The 19,060-nt window shown below is 49.2% G+C and overlaps 1 protein-coding gene across 1 annotated transcript; it reads left to right on the top strand.

Annotated features, from left to right (window-relative positions):
• The first annotated feature begins 1,087 nt into the window (after positions 1–1,087).
• Positions 1,088–1,651, top strand: LOC147852410 (uncharacterized). The gene has a single exon (XM_087333897.1). It carries the CDS (start codon positions 1,088–1,090, stop codon positions 1,649–1,651), a length of 564 nt encoding a protein of 187 aa, XP_087190023.1.
• Positions 1,652–19,060: the final 17,409 nt, after the last annotated feature.

The following is a 19,060-nucleotide window of genomic DNA, read 5'->3' on the forward strand; positions in this document are numbered from 1 at the left end:
ATTCTTTGATGGAGCGTTATGCAAAGCCACAAATGTAGCCGTGGGTGGAATTATTCTCAAGGATCCTCAAGGAGAAAGTGTTAAAAGTGAAGGTATTACATTATGTGATGTGAAATCAAATAATGAAGCGGAGTATGCTACTTTGTGTTATGGTCTTCGTCTATGTAAAGTTATGAAGATAAAAAGCTTCATTATTAAGGGGGATTCCTTATTGGTAATTAAACAAATTCAAGGCAATTGGAAATGTCAAACTGATGGGTTTAGAAATTTTTATAAAGAAGCAATGAGTCTACTAAGGTCTTTTGAAAAGATAGAGGTTAAGCATGTGGGGAAATTATACAATAAAGAAGCTAATACATTAGCTTAAGCCCAATTAGAGAAGATCAAGGAAGGGTTCGTTGGTGTTTTGGAGACATGCAAAGATGTAGACTCCCTAGAGGATGTACACAATTTTCTTAATAAAGGAGAGTTCCCAAATAATCTCAATGCTTTTCAAATAATGTGTTTGGTGACAAAGGCTTCACAATATCATTTGGTAGGTGAAGATTTGTACAACAAAGTGAAAGATGGAATTTTATGAAGAGTTCCTAACAAAAGCGAGTTCATAGAGATACTCTTTAAGATGCATGAAGAAGTTTGTGGTGGGCATTTAGCCCATGATATAATGATAAGAAAGATTTTATTAATTGGTTTTATATGGCCCACTATACACAGGGATGTGCATGATTGGTGTAGATCTTGTGATGCATGTCAAAAAGCGGGAAGAAGACATCTAGAAAGTGGTCCTTTACAACCTATTGTGGTGTTTGCTCCATTTGAGAAATGGGGAATTGATGCAGTAGGACCTCTTCCCAGAACTCAACATTGTGAAGAGTTTATTTTGGTGGCCATCGACTACATGACAAAGTGGGTAGAAGCTGTGGCAACTTCTTCGATTAAAGCCAAAGATGTAGCCCAATTTGTGTATAAGAATATTTGTACTAGATTTGGAGTTCCCATGGAGATTGTATCTGATCATGGACCATGTTTTAGGAGTGACATGCTTGTGAGTCTATTAAACAAGTTGAAGATTAAGCATTGATATTCAATGCCTTATTACCCTCAAGCAAATGGTGTAGTGGAGAAAGTGAATGGACTTATAGTGAAGAATTTGACAAAGTTAGTGCAAGACAAAGTAAGAACATGGGATAGGTATTTGGATTATACTCTTTGGGCTTATCGTGTTTATTATAAATCCTCCATAGGTTTTACTCTTTTTTATTTGGTTTATGGTCAAGAAGCATTACTTCCTATCAAACTTGTGATTAAAAGTAATAGATTAATGGAGGCATCGCATCGCTTAAAAGGTAATGCTGTGATGAGTCGTTTAGCGAGCAACCATCTACTACAATATTCAAGAGAAGAAGTCGTGGAGCATTACTTAAATCAAGCAATGAAGAGAAAGGAGGCGTATGACAAAAAACACAAGAGTAACCACATTGAAGAAGGATCATTGGTTCTTAGGTATGATAATAGATATGATTATATTCAAGGACAAAAGCTTGATAATAAGTGGGAAGCACCATTTGTGGTTCACAAAAAGTATACCAACAGAAGTTACCAATTGAAAAATGTGGATGGAGCACTTCATCCGTATCGAGTCAATGGATGACGCCTTAAAAAGTATGTAACTAGGGGACCTACTTATATTCCTCAAGTTATTAATGATATTGTTGATACCGATGGATGGGGGCAAGAAGTGGACTTGTTTCCCCATACATTATTTTCTTAATAGTCCATATTGTATACCCATCTTTCTCTCTATTGACAAGGAGGAAGATGGTGATAGTGATTGTCGATTTTATTTGTAGAGAATGTTCACGAGGTTTTTTCTAACGATTAGCAGGGGTTTTACTCACATCTTTCTTATGTTTTTCTTTTGTTTATATCTCTCTCATTGTCTATAGCCAAGAGATTGGTGAGAGAAACTTAGTTTGTTAAGTACTACCATTAGGTGCTTCGTCTTAAATGGCTTAGCCTTCAACAAGGGGGAGGGCTAAATGTGAAAGTGTTTTTAGAATTCAAGCTATTGAACTCTAAAAGAATATAAGGTATGGAGCATGCACATTTGGAGGACAAGAACACAAACCAAGATCTTAAGGAGAAGTCAAACTAAAAGCAGGAGACGTGGAGAAAAGTAAAAAGAGAAGAAGCGGGCCACCTAAAAACAATATGGGTTAAAAATCTCATAAAGAGAGCTATCTGTAGCTTTTTAAATCTCAAAATTTTTAGCTTGGATGAGGGAGATATGACGATGAGAAGGTTGTTGTGTCATAGCCAAAAATAGGAGATGAAAAACTTTTATAAAGACCGTGAAAAAGAGAGGAAGTGGGAGGAAGAAGATTATAAGAAGTGAGATGGAGGAGGCTAAGGAGGGGGGCTAGATGCTAGAAGTGTTTTATTGTATTAGATCTCATTCTAATCAAGATTAGTGATTTATACATATGTTGCCTTTGTTTGTAGACTCTATGGACATTAAAATCGTTGTTGAAGGTGAAGGATTTGAAGAGAATTGAGTTGTTTTGTAGAAGTTTATTAGCCACATTAATTACTTAATTACTCTTTCTATATTTATCGTCTCTCTAATTATTTTAGTATCGCATATCCTCATTGAAATCTTTCTCTTTTAGAGGCGTATGACTAGTGAAGATTTCGTGGCAATTGAAGTTACCTTCTCAAAGTAATTTCTGTTCGAAGACAAGCGGTTGTGTCTCAACTTTGGTAGAGAAAATCTCCCCAAATTATATTTGGGAGGTGACATCTATATTTCTAAATTATCATTTCCTTTCTCTAATTGTTTGTAACCATCTTCTTTAAAGTTTCTTCTTGATTTATAAGTCATAAGCTATATATACGTTTATATGACCCTTAATCTCTTAATCCCTCTTAATTTCTTGAGTCTCTCTCCCTAATTCATAGCCACCTTGGTCTCTATAATATATTATAATTCACAACTCTCTCTAATCGTTTTGGTCAATCCCTCATATTGTGTATGACTATCCTTTGTCTAATACACTCTATCACTTTGCAAGATGGATGGCACTCTGATTATCGCAGTGGAGTCAGATTTCTTCTTGCCAAATTCCCAGCTAACTCCTTCATCCATATGATTTCCTTGCCGGCTTCCATTGTGGCCATATACTCGGCTTCTGTGGTCAACAACGCCACGACCTTTTGCATCCTCGATTTCCACGAGATAGTTGCGCTTGCATACGTCATTACGTATCCGGACATGGATCGGCTAATATCCACATCAACCAACATGTCTGAATCAATATAACCTTCCAATAGGGGTTTACCTAAGCCGATTCAAAGACACACATTCAAGGTGCCTTTAAGGTACCGATGTATCCACTTCACAGAAATCCAATGATCTTTTCCGGGATTGCTCATGAATTGGCTGACCACGCCGACTGCATATCCAATGTCCGGCTTGGTACATACCATCGTGTACATCAGGCTTCTGACTACTGAGGCATAAGGAACCTTATTCATCTCAGCCTTCTCTATTTTCGATTTCGGACATTGGTCTTTGCTTAGCTTGCAGTTCGTCGACAGTGTCGAGCTGACTAATTTCGCACTTTCCATGCTGAATCTTTGGAGCACCTTTGTCACTTACTTTTCTTGTGACGACCATAATAACCTCTTTGTCTGATCCCGGACAATGTGCATCCCTAGGATTTACCTTGCCGAACCCATATCCTTCATCGAGAATGACCTACTCAGGGCCTTCTTCAAGCTTCCGATTTTCTTTAGGTCTCATTTGATAATCAGCATGTCGTCCACATACAATAGGAGGATGAGAAAATCTCCTCCATCATATTTCTTGACAAAGACGCAATGATCCGCTTGTGTCTTGACGAAACCGTGATCCACCATGAAGGATTCAAATTTTCGGTACCATTGTCAAGGTGCCTGCTTTTCAGTCCATACAAGCTCTTTCTCAATCGACATAAAAGATTCTCTTTACCTTTTTCTTCGGATCCTTCTCGCTGTTGCATGTAAATCTCTTCCTCTGAATCTCCATGAAGGAAGGCAGTCTTGACGTCTAGTTGCTCGACTGCAAGGTCCATGCTGGCCGCTATGCTCAACCCTATTCGGATTGATGTCATCTTCATGACTGGGGCAAATATTTCGTCAAAATCAATACCCTTCTTCGGCTGAAAGTCTTTTACATAAATTCGTGCTTTGTACCTAGGTGGATTCCCGCTTTCTCCCGGCTTCAATTTGTATACCCACTTATTCTGGAATGCCCTTTTCCCTTTCGGAAACTCGGTCAGTTTGTATGTGTGGTTCTCATGCAAGGAGTCCATCTCCTCTTGCATGGTACTCAACCACTTTCGGATGTTAGTATCTATCTTAGCTTCATCCAAGCCTTTTGGCTCCCCCTCATTAGTTAACAATACCTGTTCTTCATTCAGAAATCTCCAAGGGGGCCTTCTCTCTCTCAAGGGATATCTTCTACCTCCATTCGACATAGTCTATTCTTCTTCGAATTCTTCAACCGAGTCAAATTCGGTTCCTCATTCGGCCGGTTCCCCTTGTTCTTCAGTCGGTTCTCGATTTTTCCGAGTATTAAATCAGCTAACTAGCTCGAATTAAATTTCGACCGAATTGACTTCTACTCTGAGGGTGATCAGTGCCTCAACCCAAAATGTCTTTGGTAACTTTGCATGTGCAAGCATACTTTGGACCCTCTCCATTATATTGGGAAATCGGTCTCTCCGGATGGGATCCAGTGATGAATTAAGAGGACCTGTTGAGAACAGGAAGAGAAGACATATCTGTAAATATGTTTTGAGTAAGCCTATTGAGGCTATATTTGTAAATAGCACTAAGTTCATATAAGTATAAATATGACTTAGGGAAATCACTTTTTATAGGTTGTTGTTGTTGTCATATTGTTGTACAGAGGGAGAGAGCGACAGAGAGAGAGAGAGAAAGAGGGAGATACTAAGCGATACTCTGTTGTAACCGTCGGTTGCCGAAGATACAGAGCTCGAGGTTGTTGCCTCCGAGGCTCTAATTGTACCTTTCCACTATAGTGATAGTTGGAGTCCGTGGGCTCCCGTGGTTTTTCCCATTTAGGGTTTTCCACGTAAACATCCTGTGTATTTCCTTTGTGTACTCTTCACTTCCCATTTCTGTGTTTCGTTCTCAGTGAAGTGTTCAAGAATTGTTTGTGGCCAAGCAATATTCCGCGCTATTCTTTTCAAATTGGTATCAGAGCGAACAACATAGGAAATGGAAGAATCGTTTAGTGGCATGTTCAAGCTCACCGGCTCCAACTACTCAGTTTGGAAGTCGAAAATGAGGGATATGCTGGTGGTTAAAGATCTTTGGTTGCCAGTCTAGTTCGGGGACAAGAGACCGGATAAGATCGATGCCGTAGTGTGGGAGGTGTGTGCACATGAAGACGAAGGCCTACATCCGGTGCTTCATCGACATGAGCATGTACAACAACTTCAATGAAGAGAGCAAGGGTCATGAACTTTGGGAGAAGATGGACATCATGTTCCAGAACAAGAATGTTGTTAATAGGGTTTCGGTATTCCAAAAGTTAGTGAGGCTCCGATACCAAGATGGTTCCAGTATGGCGGAGCACATGAATGCCTTCCAAGGACTGATCCACCGGGCAACCTTGTTCAAAGTACCTCATGCCGATGAGGTACTCGCATTACTCCTGTTCGGTTCCCTCCCGGATAGTTGGGAGGTGCTAGTTGTTACGTTGTCCAACGCCTGACCGGAAGGAAAGTAGTTGTCCCTAACAAGGGTAAAATCAAGCTTGCTAGATGAAGAAGCTCGCCGGAAGGACCGGGAGTCCGGAACCGATCCGAAGGCCTTGGTCACGGAAGATGACCACAACCGGGGAAGAGGCCGGTATCGGAGTCCCCAAAACCGGGACAAGTCAGGGACGAGGTCGAACTCAAGGGGGAGGCCCAACTGCTTCTATTGCAGGAAGCCGGGACACTTCCAGAAGAATTGTCGGCAGTTCTGGAAAGAGAAAGAAACCGACACCACCGATTCGAAGAAGAGTTCAGACCGAAACAGTTCGGATCGGAGAGGCCCGGATCAGAAAGGAACGTCGGCAATCAGGACAAGTGAAGAAGAACTGATGCTCATTACTAAAGAAAATGAGTTAAACCTTGTCGGCGATGAGACAACATGGGTTGTCGATTCCGGAGCGTCGTTCCACCTGACTCCGGACTGGAGATCCTTCTCATCCTACACAACCGGTGATCATGGTTGTGTCTGGATGGGGAATGAAGGTACATGCCGAATTGTTGGCATAGGAGATGTGTTGTTGACGACACCAACCAGATGCAAGTTGTTGCTAAAGGATGTCCGACACATTCCGGAGGTTTGACTGAACCTGATATCAGTCGATCGGCTAGATGATGAAGGCTACATGGGTAGCATCCAGAACTGAGTTATGAAGTTCAACAAAGGGAGCCTAATAGTGGCTCGAGCCCGGAGGGTCAACACATTGTACTTGATGACTGCCCATATATGCCGGGAAGAAGTGAATGTAGCATCTGACACTACCGGTGAGCTGTGGCACAAAACATTGTGTCACATGAGTGAGAAGGGGATGAAGAGACTTGCCGAAGAAAATATCATTCCAGTGAAGGACGTGCAACTTGAGAAGTGCACCGATTGTTTTACTGGCAAGCAAAACCGAACCTCCTTCTGGTCAAGACCACCGATGAGATAGAACACACCACTGGAGCTAGTGCATACCAATGTGTGTCAAGTGGACACGAAGTCACATTCCGGATCGCAATACTTCGTGACGTTCATAGACGATCAGAGCCGGAAGCTGTGGGTCTCACCGTTGAAGACGAAGGATTAGGTGCTATCCGTCTTCAAGAAGCTCCACGTGAGAGTGGAAAGAGAAACTGGCCGGAAGCTGAAGGCAGTTCGAGTAGATAACGTAGGAGAATACCGGGGGCAGTTCGAGGAGTACTACCGGTCGAAGGGAATACGACTTGAATTCACCGTGCCGAAGACGCTGGAATTGAACGGGCTGGCCGAAAGGATGAACCGAACCATAATGGAGAGAGTCCGAAGCATGCTAGTAGATGCCAAGTGACATGAACTGCACGCTCCCTATACGCAACGCTCGGCCACAAACCGAGCTTAGAATCATACACAGAAAACGGGAAATAAATGCACGACACAAAGAAGAGAAGAGTACACAGGATGTTTACGTGGAAAACCCCAAACTAGGGAAAAAACCACGGCAGCCCACAGGCTGCAAACTATCACTATGTTAGAATGTACAACAGTGAGTTCACGGAGGCAACGACCTCGTTCTCTCTCTCTCTCTCTCTCTCTCTCTCTCTCTCTTTGTACACGGTTACGCGCTCTCTCTCTTCTTGCACCAACAAGAATAACAACTCAACACTCTAAAGTTTGCCCTAAGTCATATTTATACTAATATGACTTTTCGGCTATGTACAAACATAGCCACGATGGACTCTCAGAAACATATTTATGAATATGTCTCTTCATCCGGAGAGCACTCCTCACCGGGTCTACACCATCCGGCTCTCCGTAGCCGGGTACTCCTCATCCGGTTCTCACCGGGTCTGCACCATCCGGCTCTCCGTAGCCGGGTACTCCTCATCCGGTTCTCACCGGGTCTGCACCATCCGGCTCTCCGTAGCCGGGTACTCCTCATCCGGTTCTCACCGGGTCTGCACCATCCGGCTCTCCGTAGCCGGGTACTCCTCATCCGGTTCTCACCGGGTCCGCACCATCCGGCTCTCCGTAGCCGGGTACTCCTCATCCGGTTCTCACCGGGTCCGCACCATCCGGCTCTCCGTAGCCGGGTACTCCTCATCCGGTTCTCACCAGGTCCGCACCATCCGGCTCTCCGTAGCCGGGTACTCCTCATCCGGTTCTCACCGGGTCCGCACCATCCGGCTCTCCATAGCCGGGTACTCCTCATCCGGTTCTCACCGGGTCTGCACCATCCGGCTCTCCGTAGCCGGGTACTCCTCATCTGGTTCTCACCGAGTCTGCACCATCCGGCTCTCTGTAGCCGGGTACTCCTCATCGGCACTGTTCTTCTCCCTTCCCATCCGGAGGGACCTGTCTCCCAACAAACTCCCCCTTCATTCCGGCATAGGGTGTCTTACTAGTCCGATCCTCTTTCGGCATGCATCCAACTTGTCGGGTATCAGCACTTTGGTTAGCATATCTGACCCGTTCTCGACCGTGTGGATTTTCGTCAGTGCGAACTCCTGGTCATCTACTCTTTCCCGGATCCAGTGATATCTTCGCTGGATATGCTTCGTCTGGGAATGGTAGGCCGCATTCTTAGCAAGATGGATGGCACTTTGACTGGTTCATCCTCTCGGCCAGTCCATTTAGTTCCGGCGTCTTCGGCACGGTAAATTTGAGCTGGATTCCCTTTGAGCGGCAGTACTCCTCGAACTGCCCCCGGTATTCTCCTCTGTTATCTGCTCGAACCGCCTTCAGCTTCTGGCCGGTTTCTCTTTCCACTCTCGCGTGGAGCTCTTTGAAGACGGATAGCACCTGATCCTTCGTCTTCAACGGTGTGGCCCACAACTTCCGGCTGTGGTCATCTATGAACGTCACGAAGTACTGCGCTCCGGCATGTGACTTCGTGTCTACTTGACACACATCCGTATGCACCAACTCCAGTGGTGCTTTACGTTGTTGCGTTGCTACGCGCGTGCGTGGAGAACAAGGCAGGACCACTGGGGTCTTGGACCGAGGAATAGGTGAGGAAGCGAAAGGAGAGAGAGAGAGACACGCTCACACACGTATAGACAAAGAAGTGCGCAGGAACGTAGCCCAACAACACAAGAGACACAAGTTGAGCAGGAGATAGGGTAAAAGGGACGCGTAAATAAATATATATATGCAGACGACTCGAACGGTTATAGCCGATCAGGTCGACGAGACGGGTGCCGACGCCTGATCACCCACGCACACAGGGGAGCAAGATGGAGATTTTGTCGTAAGCACACGGGCGTTCCACGGAGCAGAATCAACCTCTCGAGAACCTGCGCCAAGAAAGCTATGGAGAACGACAGAGGAGAAGAGCTCGGTCCCAGTCCGATAACACTTCGTCCCCTTTGGCGCGCGATACCTTCTCTCCCCGTCTCCCTCTCTTTTATAGCTCAAGAAGGGAGGCCGCCTTGCCCGTTTACATCACATTAATTCTCTGTCCTTTCGGACAGAGATACTCCTCCACTCTCCCTATAGAATATTGCTACTTAGGATCTGACCTTTGTGCCTACCTATCTACTGTACCACAAGGGGCGTGCCCACGTGTAAGGGCCAGTTTACACACGCTATACACGGTTTGCGCATGGGGACGGTTTTCTTCACGACATCCACCCCCACCTAACCGCGCATCCACCGGTATGTGCCAAAATTGGGTTCCTGCTTGGAGAAAACTGGTCCTTGCTTTTATTCCTCGTTAACCGGTTCATCCTCCGCCTCGGGTTGCTCGTCGTCGCTGTCCATGCCCCCTAGCTCCAGCTCCCCGTCGTGCCATTTCTTGAACGCTTTGATCCTCTTCCCCGCTACCGGTATTGCCATTCTCGTACCGTCGAGCTCCGTGAGATGGTACGTCCCATTGCCGTTGGCGCCTGTTACTACGTAAGGCCCGAACCACCTCCTTGCAAACTTCCGCGTGGCCCTGTGCTGATTGTCGAGGCTGTTGTCGTAGACTATCACCCAGTCGCCTTCCTCGATCTTCCTTGGCCTGGACCGGTGTGTTCGGTCGAACCGGGCTTTGTTCCTTATCCTCGCTACTCGAAGTTTCTCCGCGGCTCGCTCTACATCCTCCGGCCTCCGCTCGAGCTGTCGAATCCGCGCCGCCAACAGTTCCTCCCGGCTCATCTCATCCCTCCAGTCCACCGTGGCCCACGAGGAGATCGTTCGCTCTGTTGGCATGATCGGCTTCTGTCCGAACATTAGCTCGGCCGGCACGAACCCGGTTACCGAACTGTGCGTAGTCCGGTCCGCCCACAAGGCATAAGGTAGCAGCCGTGGCCAGTCCTCGACTCGGCCTCCGCACGCCCGTACTAGCGCTTTGACAATTGGCCCGTGCTCGCGCTCCACCTTCCCGTTCGCCTCCAGATTGTACGCTGTGGTGAGCGAAAGTTTGACTCCTAGCTGGTCGAACAACTCTTCGGCCTCTTCTGCGTCCAACTCACCACGGTCAGCCACGATCTTCCCTACGCACCCGTATCGGCATACTACGTCCTCAATCAAAAACCGGCACATGACTGCCGTCGTCTTGTTCTGCAGGGCTTGGCCTTCAACCTGGTTCGTTAGATCTTCCCGAGCCAGCACCAGATACCGCATCTATCCTACCCCCATTGGCATCATCACCAAATCCACCATCCACTTGAAGTGGACGGTCGGAGGGTAGGTCGGGTGAAGCTCGTCCCGATGTCGGATCATGGAGTGCACCTGACAGCTTCCGCAAGTCGTCACGAACCGATGCACGTCCCGGTATAGTCCCGGCCACCAGTATTTCCCCTTTAGCTTTTCGAACGTGGCCCACGTTCCACGGTGTCCAGCCCATGGGCTATCGTGGTACGCCGTCATCAAATCGTCCTGTTCCTCTTTCTTCGCCACCACTCGGAGCGGGATGCCGTTCCTCTTCTTCGGGTGCTTCCAGATGTATCCGTCCTGGAGAAAGAATCGGTAGGCTTGTTGTCTGCCTGGCCAGACTAGCCTCAACACAGGTGTCTATCCGACACTTCTCCAAAGGGGTGGTAAGGATTGGATGCTAGGTTACACGCGTAAGATAATTACAATTAAGCACAGACGGTAAACAATACGAAGATACAGATAAACACACAATAATTACTTTTGTATTACTTCCGTCCCACCCTTTACAAATCATCGAATCCTTTTATAGGCATCCGGCAAGGTTACAATCGGTGCGCTTAGGCAACCGACATCCGAATCGGTCCGGATCCGGATCGGTACAACTGTACCGTATCCGTCCCTCCGAATAATAATTCTACTATTATTTACTTCCTATTATCTGATCCGACTCCGCCTTCCCACTTGTCCTTGCTCTTCTGACCGCCCAACACATGGCACGCCCGTGGGAAAGTGCCTTGCACTTCGAATCCACTCCCGGCCTCATTCTTCCTCCAAAATATCGAGCACACTCTGCTCGATGGTGTCAAGTGGTGCTTCTTCCTCCTGTTCCTTGCCCGCCTGGTCTCCGACCTCCGGTTGGGTTGGCTGTTCCGTAAAAATTTGCTGCTCCGGCTCTGCTTGATTCTGTGGTGCCGGTGCTTCCTCACCGCTTCGTCCGGGTTCTTCCTGTTCTCCCTCTGTTCCAGGCTCTGTTCTGTTACCAGTGTCGCTTTCTCCGGTCTCGACTGGTCGGCTCGGTACGCTTTCTTCCTCTGCTCTGGTGTCTTCCGGTCTCAGCTCTTCTTCTTCTCCGGCATCGGTCTGCTCCTGCTCTTCTTGATTTCCTTCGAACGGAAGTTCTTCTTCGGGTATTCCTTGTCGGGTTTGTTCGGTGTCGGTTGGTTCAACTTCAGCCGGTCGCTCTCCCTCACTTATAGTGATTGGCGTCGTTCTTCCCTTGGCTTCCTGTTGTAACTGGTCCTGCTCGTATTTCTCCAACTCCAACTGAGTTGCGAGCTGCCCGTCATCCAACCTCTCTACCAACCCTCGGATTTCTTTGAGATGTTCTTCCGCTAAAGCGTAGAAATCCTCCGACAATTCTTCCCGAATGGCGACGATACTTTCTTCATCCATCTTGTAGAACTTGTCACCGGTCTTCCTCCGATTCTCGGCATCCGCTCGGAGTGTCTGCAGCTCGGCTGCCTGTTGTGACCACTCCTTCCATAGCTTTTCCGTACTTTCGTTGATGCTTGCCTGAGCTCGGGTACTCCAACCTGACATGATGAGCTTGATCCGGTCAACCCCCGCCTTAGCATGCGCATAAGCTTCTTGCTTTTCCTTCCTTGCCCGTTTTATAATGTCGGCCATTATCTGAGCCTGGGCCTCGTAATCCGCTTTCTGCTTTTCATAGGTACTTTGCAGTTTGCTGATCGTGAAGGTCGATCTTTCCTTTTCTTCATTCCTGATCTTAGTCAGATCCAGCTTTTCCCGCCTTAGCGCCTCTAATTCCTTCCTTCTCTTCGTCGCTTGGGCTATTTCCGCCGACAATGCTTCCTTTTTGACACTGACCTCATCCATTGCCTTAGCCAGATCTAATCGGGTCTCTTTGAGCTGTTCTTTCAGATTCTCTATTTGCCGGTCGTAGTCTGCTGTCCGTTTCTTGTTGTCCGACTCGGCCTGCTTGTGATCTCGGTAGAGACGGTCGAAGTCCTCCGTCTTCTGCTTCAGGCGTCGGTTTGCCTGAGCTCTTAACCGGTCGTCCCGGTCCTTCTGTTGTCGGAGTTCTTCCTGCAGTCGTTCTATCTCCTGCTCGGCATGTCGACGAAGTCGGTCCTTCTCCTTTTGCAGCTTCTCTTTTTCTTCTTGCAGTCGGTCATTAGTGGCTCGGCCTTTCCGGAGGCCTTCTTCCATTTTTCGTCTGTCGTCCTCCACCGCTTTCCGCTGCTCCCTTTCTCTTTCCCTTAATGCCTCCTGAGCTTTTAACTCCTCTCGTAAGGTTTCTATTATTTTTTAGGTCTCAGGGCCGGTTTGCAAGGCTACCGGTTCCGGTTCTGGTTCTGGTTGCTTCCTTGTTGTCCCGACCGGCTCGGTGACAACTTGTGCTTGTTGAATTCCTTCCCTTGCCTGCAACAGCTCCCCTTGCATTTCCTCGATCTGTGTTCGGAGCGCGACCAACTCCTGAGTTGTTGTATGCGTCGGCTGTTGCCTACACGTTTCTTCTTCCTCTAACTGGTCCGCTACTCCCGATAACTGCTCCGAAAGACATCTCAGCCATTGTGGCTTTGTGCTTCCTGTGTCGGGGTGGCCTTGCTCACTTCTACTCCTTAACTCAGGCTGTTTTTCCGGCCTTTTCTCTGGCTCCGGCGCTTGTTCATTCTTCTTCTCTGGGATGACCGGTTCTCTGAAGTCCGGCACAACCGGTGTCGGTGCTGCTTCCCTCGGTACGGGTTCCGGTACTGCTTCCGCCTCGGCTACTGGAGGTGGTCCTTGCGCCCTCTACTGAGTTTTGTCAACTGGTGGAGCCGGTCCTTTCGTCCGTCTCTCCCGACCTTGTCTTGCTGGGAGTCTTACCAGTGGTTCGGATGAGTCTTCTGTTTCAGCTTCCTCCTCCGGTGCGGCTACCAGACGGACCTTTTGTATAAAGACCTCTGGTTCCGGTTCCGGCCGTCGCAGCGTTATATTGATTGGTTTGAGCGCTACCGGTTCCTCCTCGGCCGATTTCCCTTTGCCTTTTCCTGCCGGTTTTGCCTTTGTTGCCGGTTCCTGTTGCTGTCGGGATGGTCCTTCCCCCCGCTGTTCTGCTTCTTGCTGGGTCCATCCGGGGGTGTGTTTCTCCAGGATCTGTCGGCGCTTTGTGACCTTTTTCGGCGTCGTCTCCTGCCGACCTCTTTTCTTTTGTGTGATGGGGAGTACCGGTGGGACTAACACCGTTAGCCATTGTGCTATCCCGGCCCATGACTTTTTTCCTTCCACAAGGTTCTTGATGCCCTCCTTCAATCCTTCGGTTATGAAATGGAGCCAGTCTACTTGTAATCCTTCGTACGCTGCAATTAAGAACGTTGCCCGGTACCTGGCTATGGCCTGGGGACGAGGATTCACGAATCCGTATTCCATCATGGTGCGGGCCACTTCTTCGAACAACAGGTTCTCTCCGCCCTATGTTCGGTACGCCTTGCTGCTGATAGAATACTCACCGAAATATTTGAACAGGATTTCACTTCAAGGTTTTTCGATTGTTTGAAGTCCTCTTGCTTTTATCCCCGTGAGCGCCTGCACCGCTCCTTCCGTGATTTCTGGTAACTCAATCGATGCTGCCGCCTGCTCTGGTTCTGCGTGTGGTGGAGCGTCGGCGATCCGCAACAATCCTTTTAACCCGTTCTCCCTCATCCATTGGCGTGCCTCCTCCGACAGTACCATTGTTTCGAATTCTTCTTCTGCTGTCTGTTGTTCGGGATCGGGCTGTGTGTGCGCTGTGCGTCGGATCGCTCTTCTGTGCTTCTGCGCCTGTGTGTAGGAAAATTCGTAAAAAGTAAGTCCTTCGCAGGCCTGTGTCTTATATAGTGGCTCTTGCCTCGAGCCGCCCTTTTTCGTTTCCCGCGCATGTTCATCTCCCGCCATAATTAGTATGTCCTTTCTTGCTTGCCGCGTGTGAGTGCCCACGTTCCCTGCTTTAAATAGCAAGTACGCGCACGTCCTTCTTTACTGCATGGCGCCTCTTCGTTGCATGGTGGCGCTCCCACCTCTTGTGATCTCCCCATCACTACTATGATTCGCGCCGATTTGGCCCACGTCCTTTTTTTTTTTTTCTTTGTTTGGACCACGTCATTTTCTGGTCCCCCCTGATTTGTTCGGGTCGGTTCGCGTTGATATCGGATCCTTCTGTCGGTTTTCCGGGATAGTCTTTGTCAGTATCGGTGTCGGTTCTTCCTCGGTCCGAATATCTTCAACAGCGTCTGTCGGTGTCAGTTCCTCATCTTGTCGGATTTCCGGGTAATGCTTGAATGGGTTGGCTGGCATATTTCCCTTATACGGCTTTAGCCGAAACCCATTTGCCCACTTACCGATGACATCTCCAGACAACGTGCCGAGCTGATACGACCCATTGTACTTGTTGGGATTTCGGTCCCTCCGGATGGGATGTCCGGATGATGAAGACCCCGGTTACGGAGCCGGATGAAGAGTACCCGGATACGGATCCGGATGCGGGGACATATTTGTGAATATGTTTGCTAAGAGCCCTTGTGGCTATATTTGTAAATAGCCCGAAAGTCATATATGTATAAATATGACGTAGGGCAAACAGTTTATGTTGTTGCCTCTTATTTTTTCTGTTTTTCCACTTTAGAGAAGTGAAGTGAGAGCAGCCGAGAGAGAGAGAGAGATAGAGCGCGAGAGAGACGAAGAGGTAGACGCCTCTGTGTACTTCCGCCGCCTGTGGCGAGGACAGGGAGCTCAAGGTCGTTGCCTTGCAGCTCGCCATTGTATATTTCTCTGTGCATAGTTTGGTTCGGAGTCTCGCACTCCCGTGGTTTTTCCCGTACAGGGTTTTCCACGTTAATCCCTGTGTATCGCGTCTTTCTCTGTATTTCCTATTTTCTGCTACATTGATCCGCGATTAATCGGTTGTGGCCGAGTGGTGAAGGTGAATCCAAGCGGTGATTCCTCACAAACTGGTATCAGAGCGATTGTTGCAGAAAATGGAAGGCGGCGGCAGCGGGCAGCCGATGATGATGGTGCTGAATGCACAGAATTACGCCGACTGGAAGATCAAGATGGAGGATCTTCTGATTGTTCGGGACCTGTACGAACCGATTGACAGGTCGGAAATACCGAAAGGGGTACTTGAGTCGGAGTGGAAGCTCCTGAACCGGAAAGCCGTAGCGACGATCCGACAATACGTCGATGTAAGCGTCCTACAACATGTGGCGAACGACACCAACGCATACGAGATGTGGAAGAAGCTGTCGGGCCTCTATGAGAGGAAGAATGCGTTGAACCGGACCTCCCTGATGAGGAAGATTGTGAATCTCAAGTACCGGGACGGCGAGAGTATGGTGGAACACGTAAGCACGTTCATGGGATTCGTGAACCAGCTTGCGGCGATCAAGTTCCCGTTGGAGGATGCAATGCAAGCCATCATCCTGATGTGTACATTGCCGGACAGCTGGGAGAACTTGGTGGTGACTCTCAGCACCTCCTGCACGGAAGACAACTTGTCCCTACAAACGGTAAAGACAAGTATTTTGAACGAAGAAGCGCGTCGGAGAGACAAAGAACCGGCCTCCGACTCGAAGGCGCTGCTTACCGAATCGGAACGGGGAAGACACTGGAACCGGAGTCCGCAAAGACGGGAGAAGTCGGGGACCCGGTCGCAGTCAAGAGGAAGGCCCACGTGCTTCCACTGTGGGAAGCCGGGGCACTTCCGGAAGAATTGTCGGCATTACCGAAAGGACAACGGAGCCGATGACACCGATTCGAAGAAGTCACCGGAGAGAAACGGTGCATACCGGGGAGCCACGGACCGGAGAGGTTCGGATCGGCGAGGGCAGGACCGGAAAGGAACGACGGCACTCGCGGCAAGTGAAGAAGAGATAATGCTCATTACCGAAGAGAGGGAGCTGAACATTGCCGGCGTAGAGATGACCTGGGTGGTCGATTCCGGAGCGTCGTTCCACCTGACCCCGGAGAAGAAATACTTCTCATCCTACACAGCCGGTGAGCACGGCTTTGTCCGGATGGGAAATGAAGGTACATGCCAGATTGCCGGCATAGGAGACGTGTGGCTGATGACATCAACCGGATGCAAGATGCTGTTGAAGGATGTGCGACACGTTCCGGAGGTCCGATTGAACCTGATCTCGGCCGGGACGCTAGATGATGAAGGCTACACGGGTAGCATCCGGAACGGCGTAATGAAGTTCAGCAAGGGGAGCCTGATAGTGGCTCGGGCCCGGAAAGTCAACACACTGTACCTGATGAATGCCCGGTTATGTCCGGAAGAGCTGAATGTGGCAGCCGACACTGCCGGTGAGCTGTGGCACAAAAGACTGTGCCACATGAGTGAGAAGGGGATGAAGAGGCTTGCAGAAGACAACCTTATTCCAGTGAAGCATGTGCACCTGGAGAAGTGCACCGACTGCCTGGCCGGTAAGCAAAACCGGACCTCCTTCCACTCAAGGCCACCGACGAGACGTAGCGCACCATTGGAGTTGGTGCACACTGATGTGTGTCAGGTAGAAACGAAGTCACATGGCGGAGCCCAGTACTTCGTAACATTCATAGATGATCACAGCCGAAGACTGTGGACGGCACCGATGAAGACAAAGGACCAAGTATTGTACGTCTTCAAAGAACTCCACGCGAGAGTGGAGAGAGAATCCGGCAAGAAGCTGAAAGCGATACGAGCGGATAACGGAGGGGAATACCGGGGGCAGTTCCAGGAGTACTGTCGCTCGAAGGGAATCCGACTCGAGTTTACTGTGCCGAAGACGCCGGAACTGAACGGGCTGGCCGAGAGGATGAACCGGACCATAATGGAGAGGGTCCGGAGTATGCTGGCACATGCGAAATTACCCAAGGGGTTTTGGGCTGAGGCAATGTCGACGGCGACATATGTGATAAATAGATCACCCTCAGTACCTTTGGACGGAGACACGCCGCAGAGAGTGTGGACCGGTAAGGAAGTATCCTACCGGCATCTGAAGGTGTTCGGGTGTCTCGCATACGTGCATGTGGCAAAGGACCGGAGAGGAAAGCTAGATCCGAAGACCCGGCCATGCATATTCCTCGGTTACGGCGACGACGAGTTCGGCTACCGAGTATGGGACCCGGTCAACAAGAAGATATTCCGGAGTCGTGATATCATCTTCATGGAGAACAAGACACTCGCCGACTGGGAGTCGGAGAAGAAGATGAAGAGCTCCAAGTCGACCGGTGAGGATCAACTCTACGAGGAGCAGTCCCGACCGGCAAGGGACCGGTTAGCACTCGAGGATCCGGCCGAAGACGGTGAAGAAACAGAACCGGCCGAAGAAGATGAAAATGATACCGGAACCGGCCCCGATCCCGAAATGGATTCGGATGAAGAAGAAGAATCGGAAGAACCGGTTACCGAAGCTCCCGAACGGAGATATCCTCTAAGAGAGAGGAGAGCCCCCCGGAGATTTCCGGAACCAGAGCACGTGCTGCTAACCGACGAGGGGGAGCCGGAGAGCTTTGAAGAAGCAAAGCATGACATCTAGAGCCGCAGGTGGTTGAGTGCCATGCAGGACGAGATGGATTCCCTGCATGAGAACCACACATATGAACTTGTGGAGTTGCCGAGAGGAAAACGGGCACTCCGTAACAAGTGGGTGTTCAAGCTGAAACCGGGAGATGCCGGAAACCCCCCGAGATACAAAGCCAGGATCGTGGTGAAGGGGTTTCAGCAGAAGAAGGGCGTCGACTTCGACGAGATATTTGCCCCGGTAGTGAAGATGACCTCCATCCGGACGGTGCTGAGCATAGCGGCAAGCATGGACCTCGAGGTAGAACAGATGGACGTGAAGACGGCATTCCTTCACGGTGACCTCGAAGAAGAGATCTACATGCAGCAACCGGAAGGATTCGAGAAGAAAGGGAAGGAGCACCTGGTATGCCGGTTGAAGAAGAGCCTTTACGGACTGAAGCAGGCTCCCCGGCAATGGTACCGGAAGTTCGACTCCTTCATGACCGACGAAGGGTACCTCAAAACGCAGTCCGATCACTGCGTGTTTGTGAAGAAGTTCGAAGGAGGAGACTTTCTAATACTCCTCTTGTACGTGGACGACATGTTGATCGTCGGACGGGACCAGGTCAAGATACGGATGCTGAAGAAGGCTCTTCACCGAACCTTCTCAATGAAGGACCTGGGTCCGGCGAGACAAATACTAGGGATGCATATCATCCGGGACCGGAAGAAGAAGCAGTTGTGGCTGTCACAGGAGAAGTACATGACGAAGGTGCTTCACCGGTTCAACATGTCGGAAGCAAGACCGGTCGGATCAACCCTACCGGCAAACTGCAAGTTGTCCAGCAAGCAAAGTCCCAAGACAAAGGCTGAAAAGGAGGATATGATGAAAGTGCCATATGCCTCAGCCGTCGGGAGCTTGATGTACGCCATGGTGTGTACGAGACCGGACATCGGATATGCAGTCGGAGTGGTGAGCCGGTACATGAGCAATCCCGGCAAAGAGCATTGGAACGCGGTCAAGTGGATACTCCGATACCTGAAGGGCACAGCGAATGTGTGCCTCCGATTCGGCTCCGGTAAACCCGAACTCGACGGTTTCACCGATTCGGATATGTCGGCTGATGCAGATACCAGCCGGTCCACATCAGGGTATGTGATGACGTATGCAGG

The sequence above is a fragment of the Azolla caroliniana genome, unplaced genomic scaffold, assembly GCF_043228905.1.
Source record: "Azolla caroliniana isolate FFs.n. ecotype wild unplaced genomic scaffold, voAzoCaro1.0.p SCAF_18, whole genome shotgun sequence".
Classification (NCBI taxonomy): Eukaryota; Viridiplantae; Streptophyta; class Polypodiopsida; order Salviniales; family Salviniaceae; genus Azolla; species Azolla caroliniana.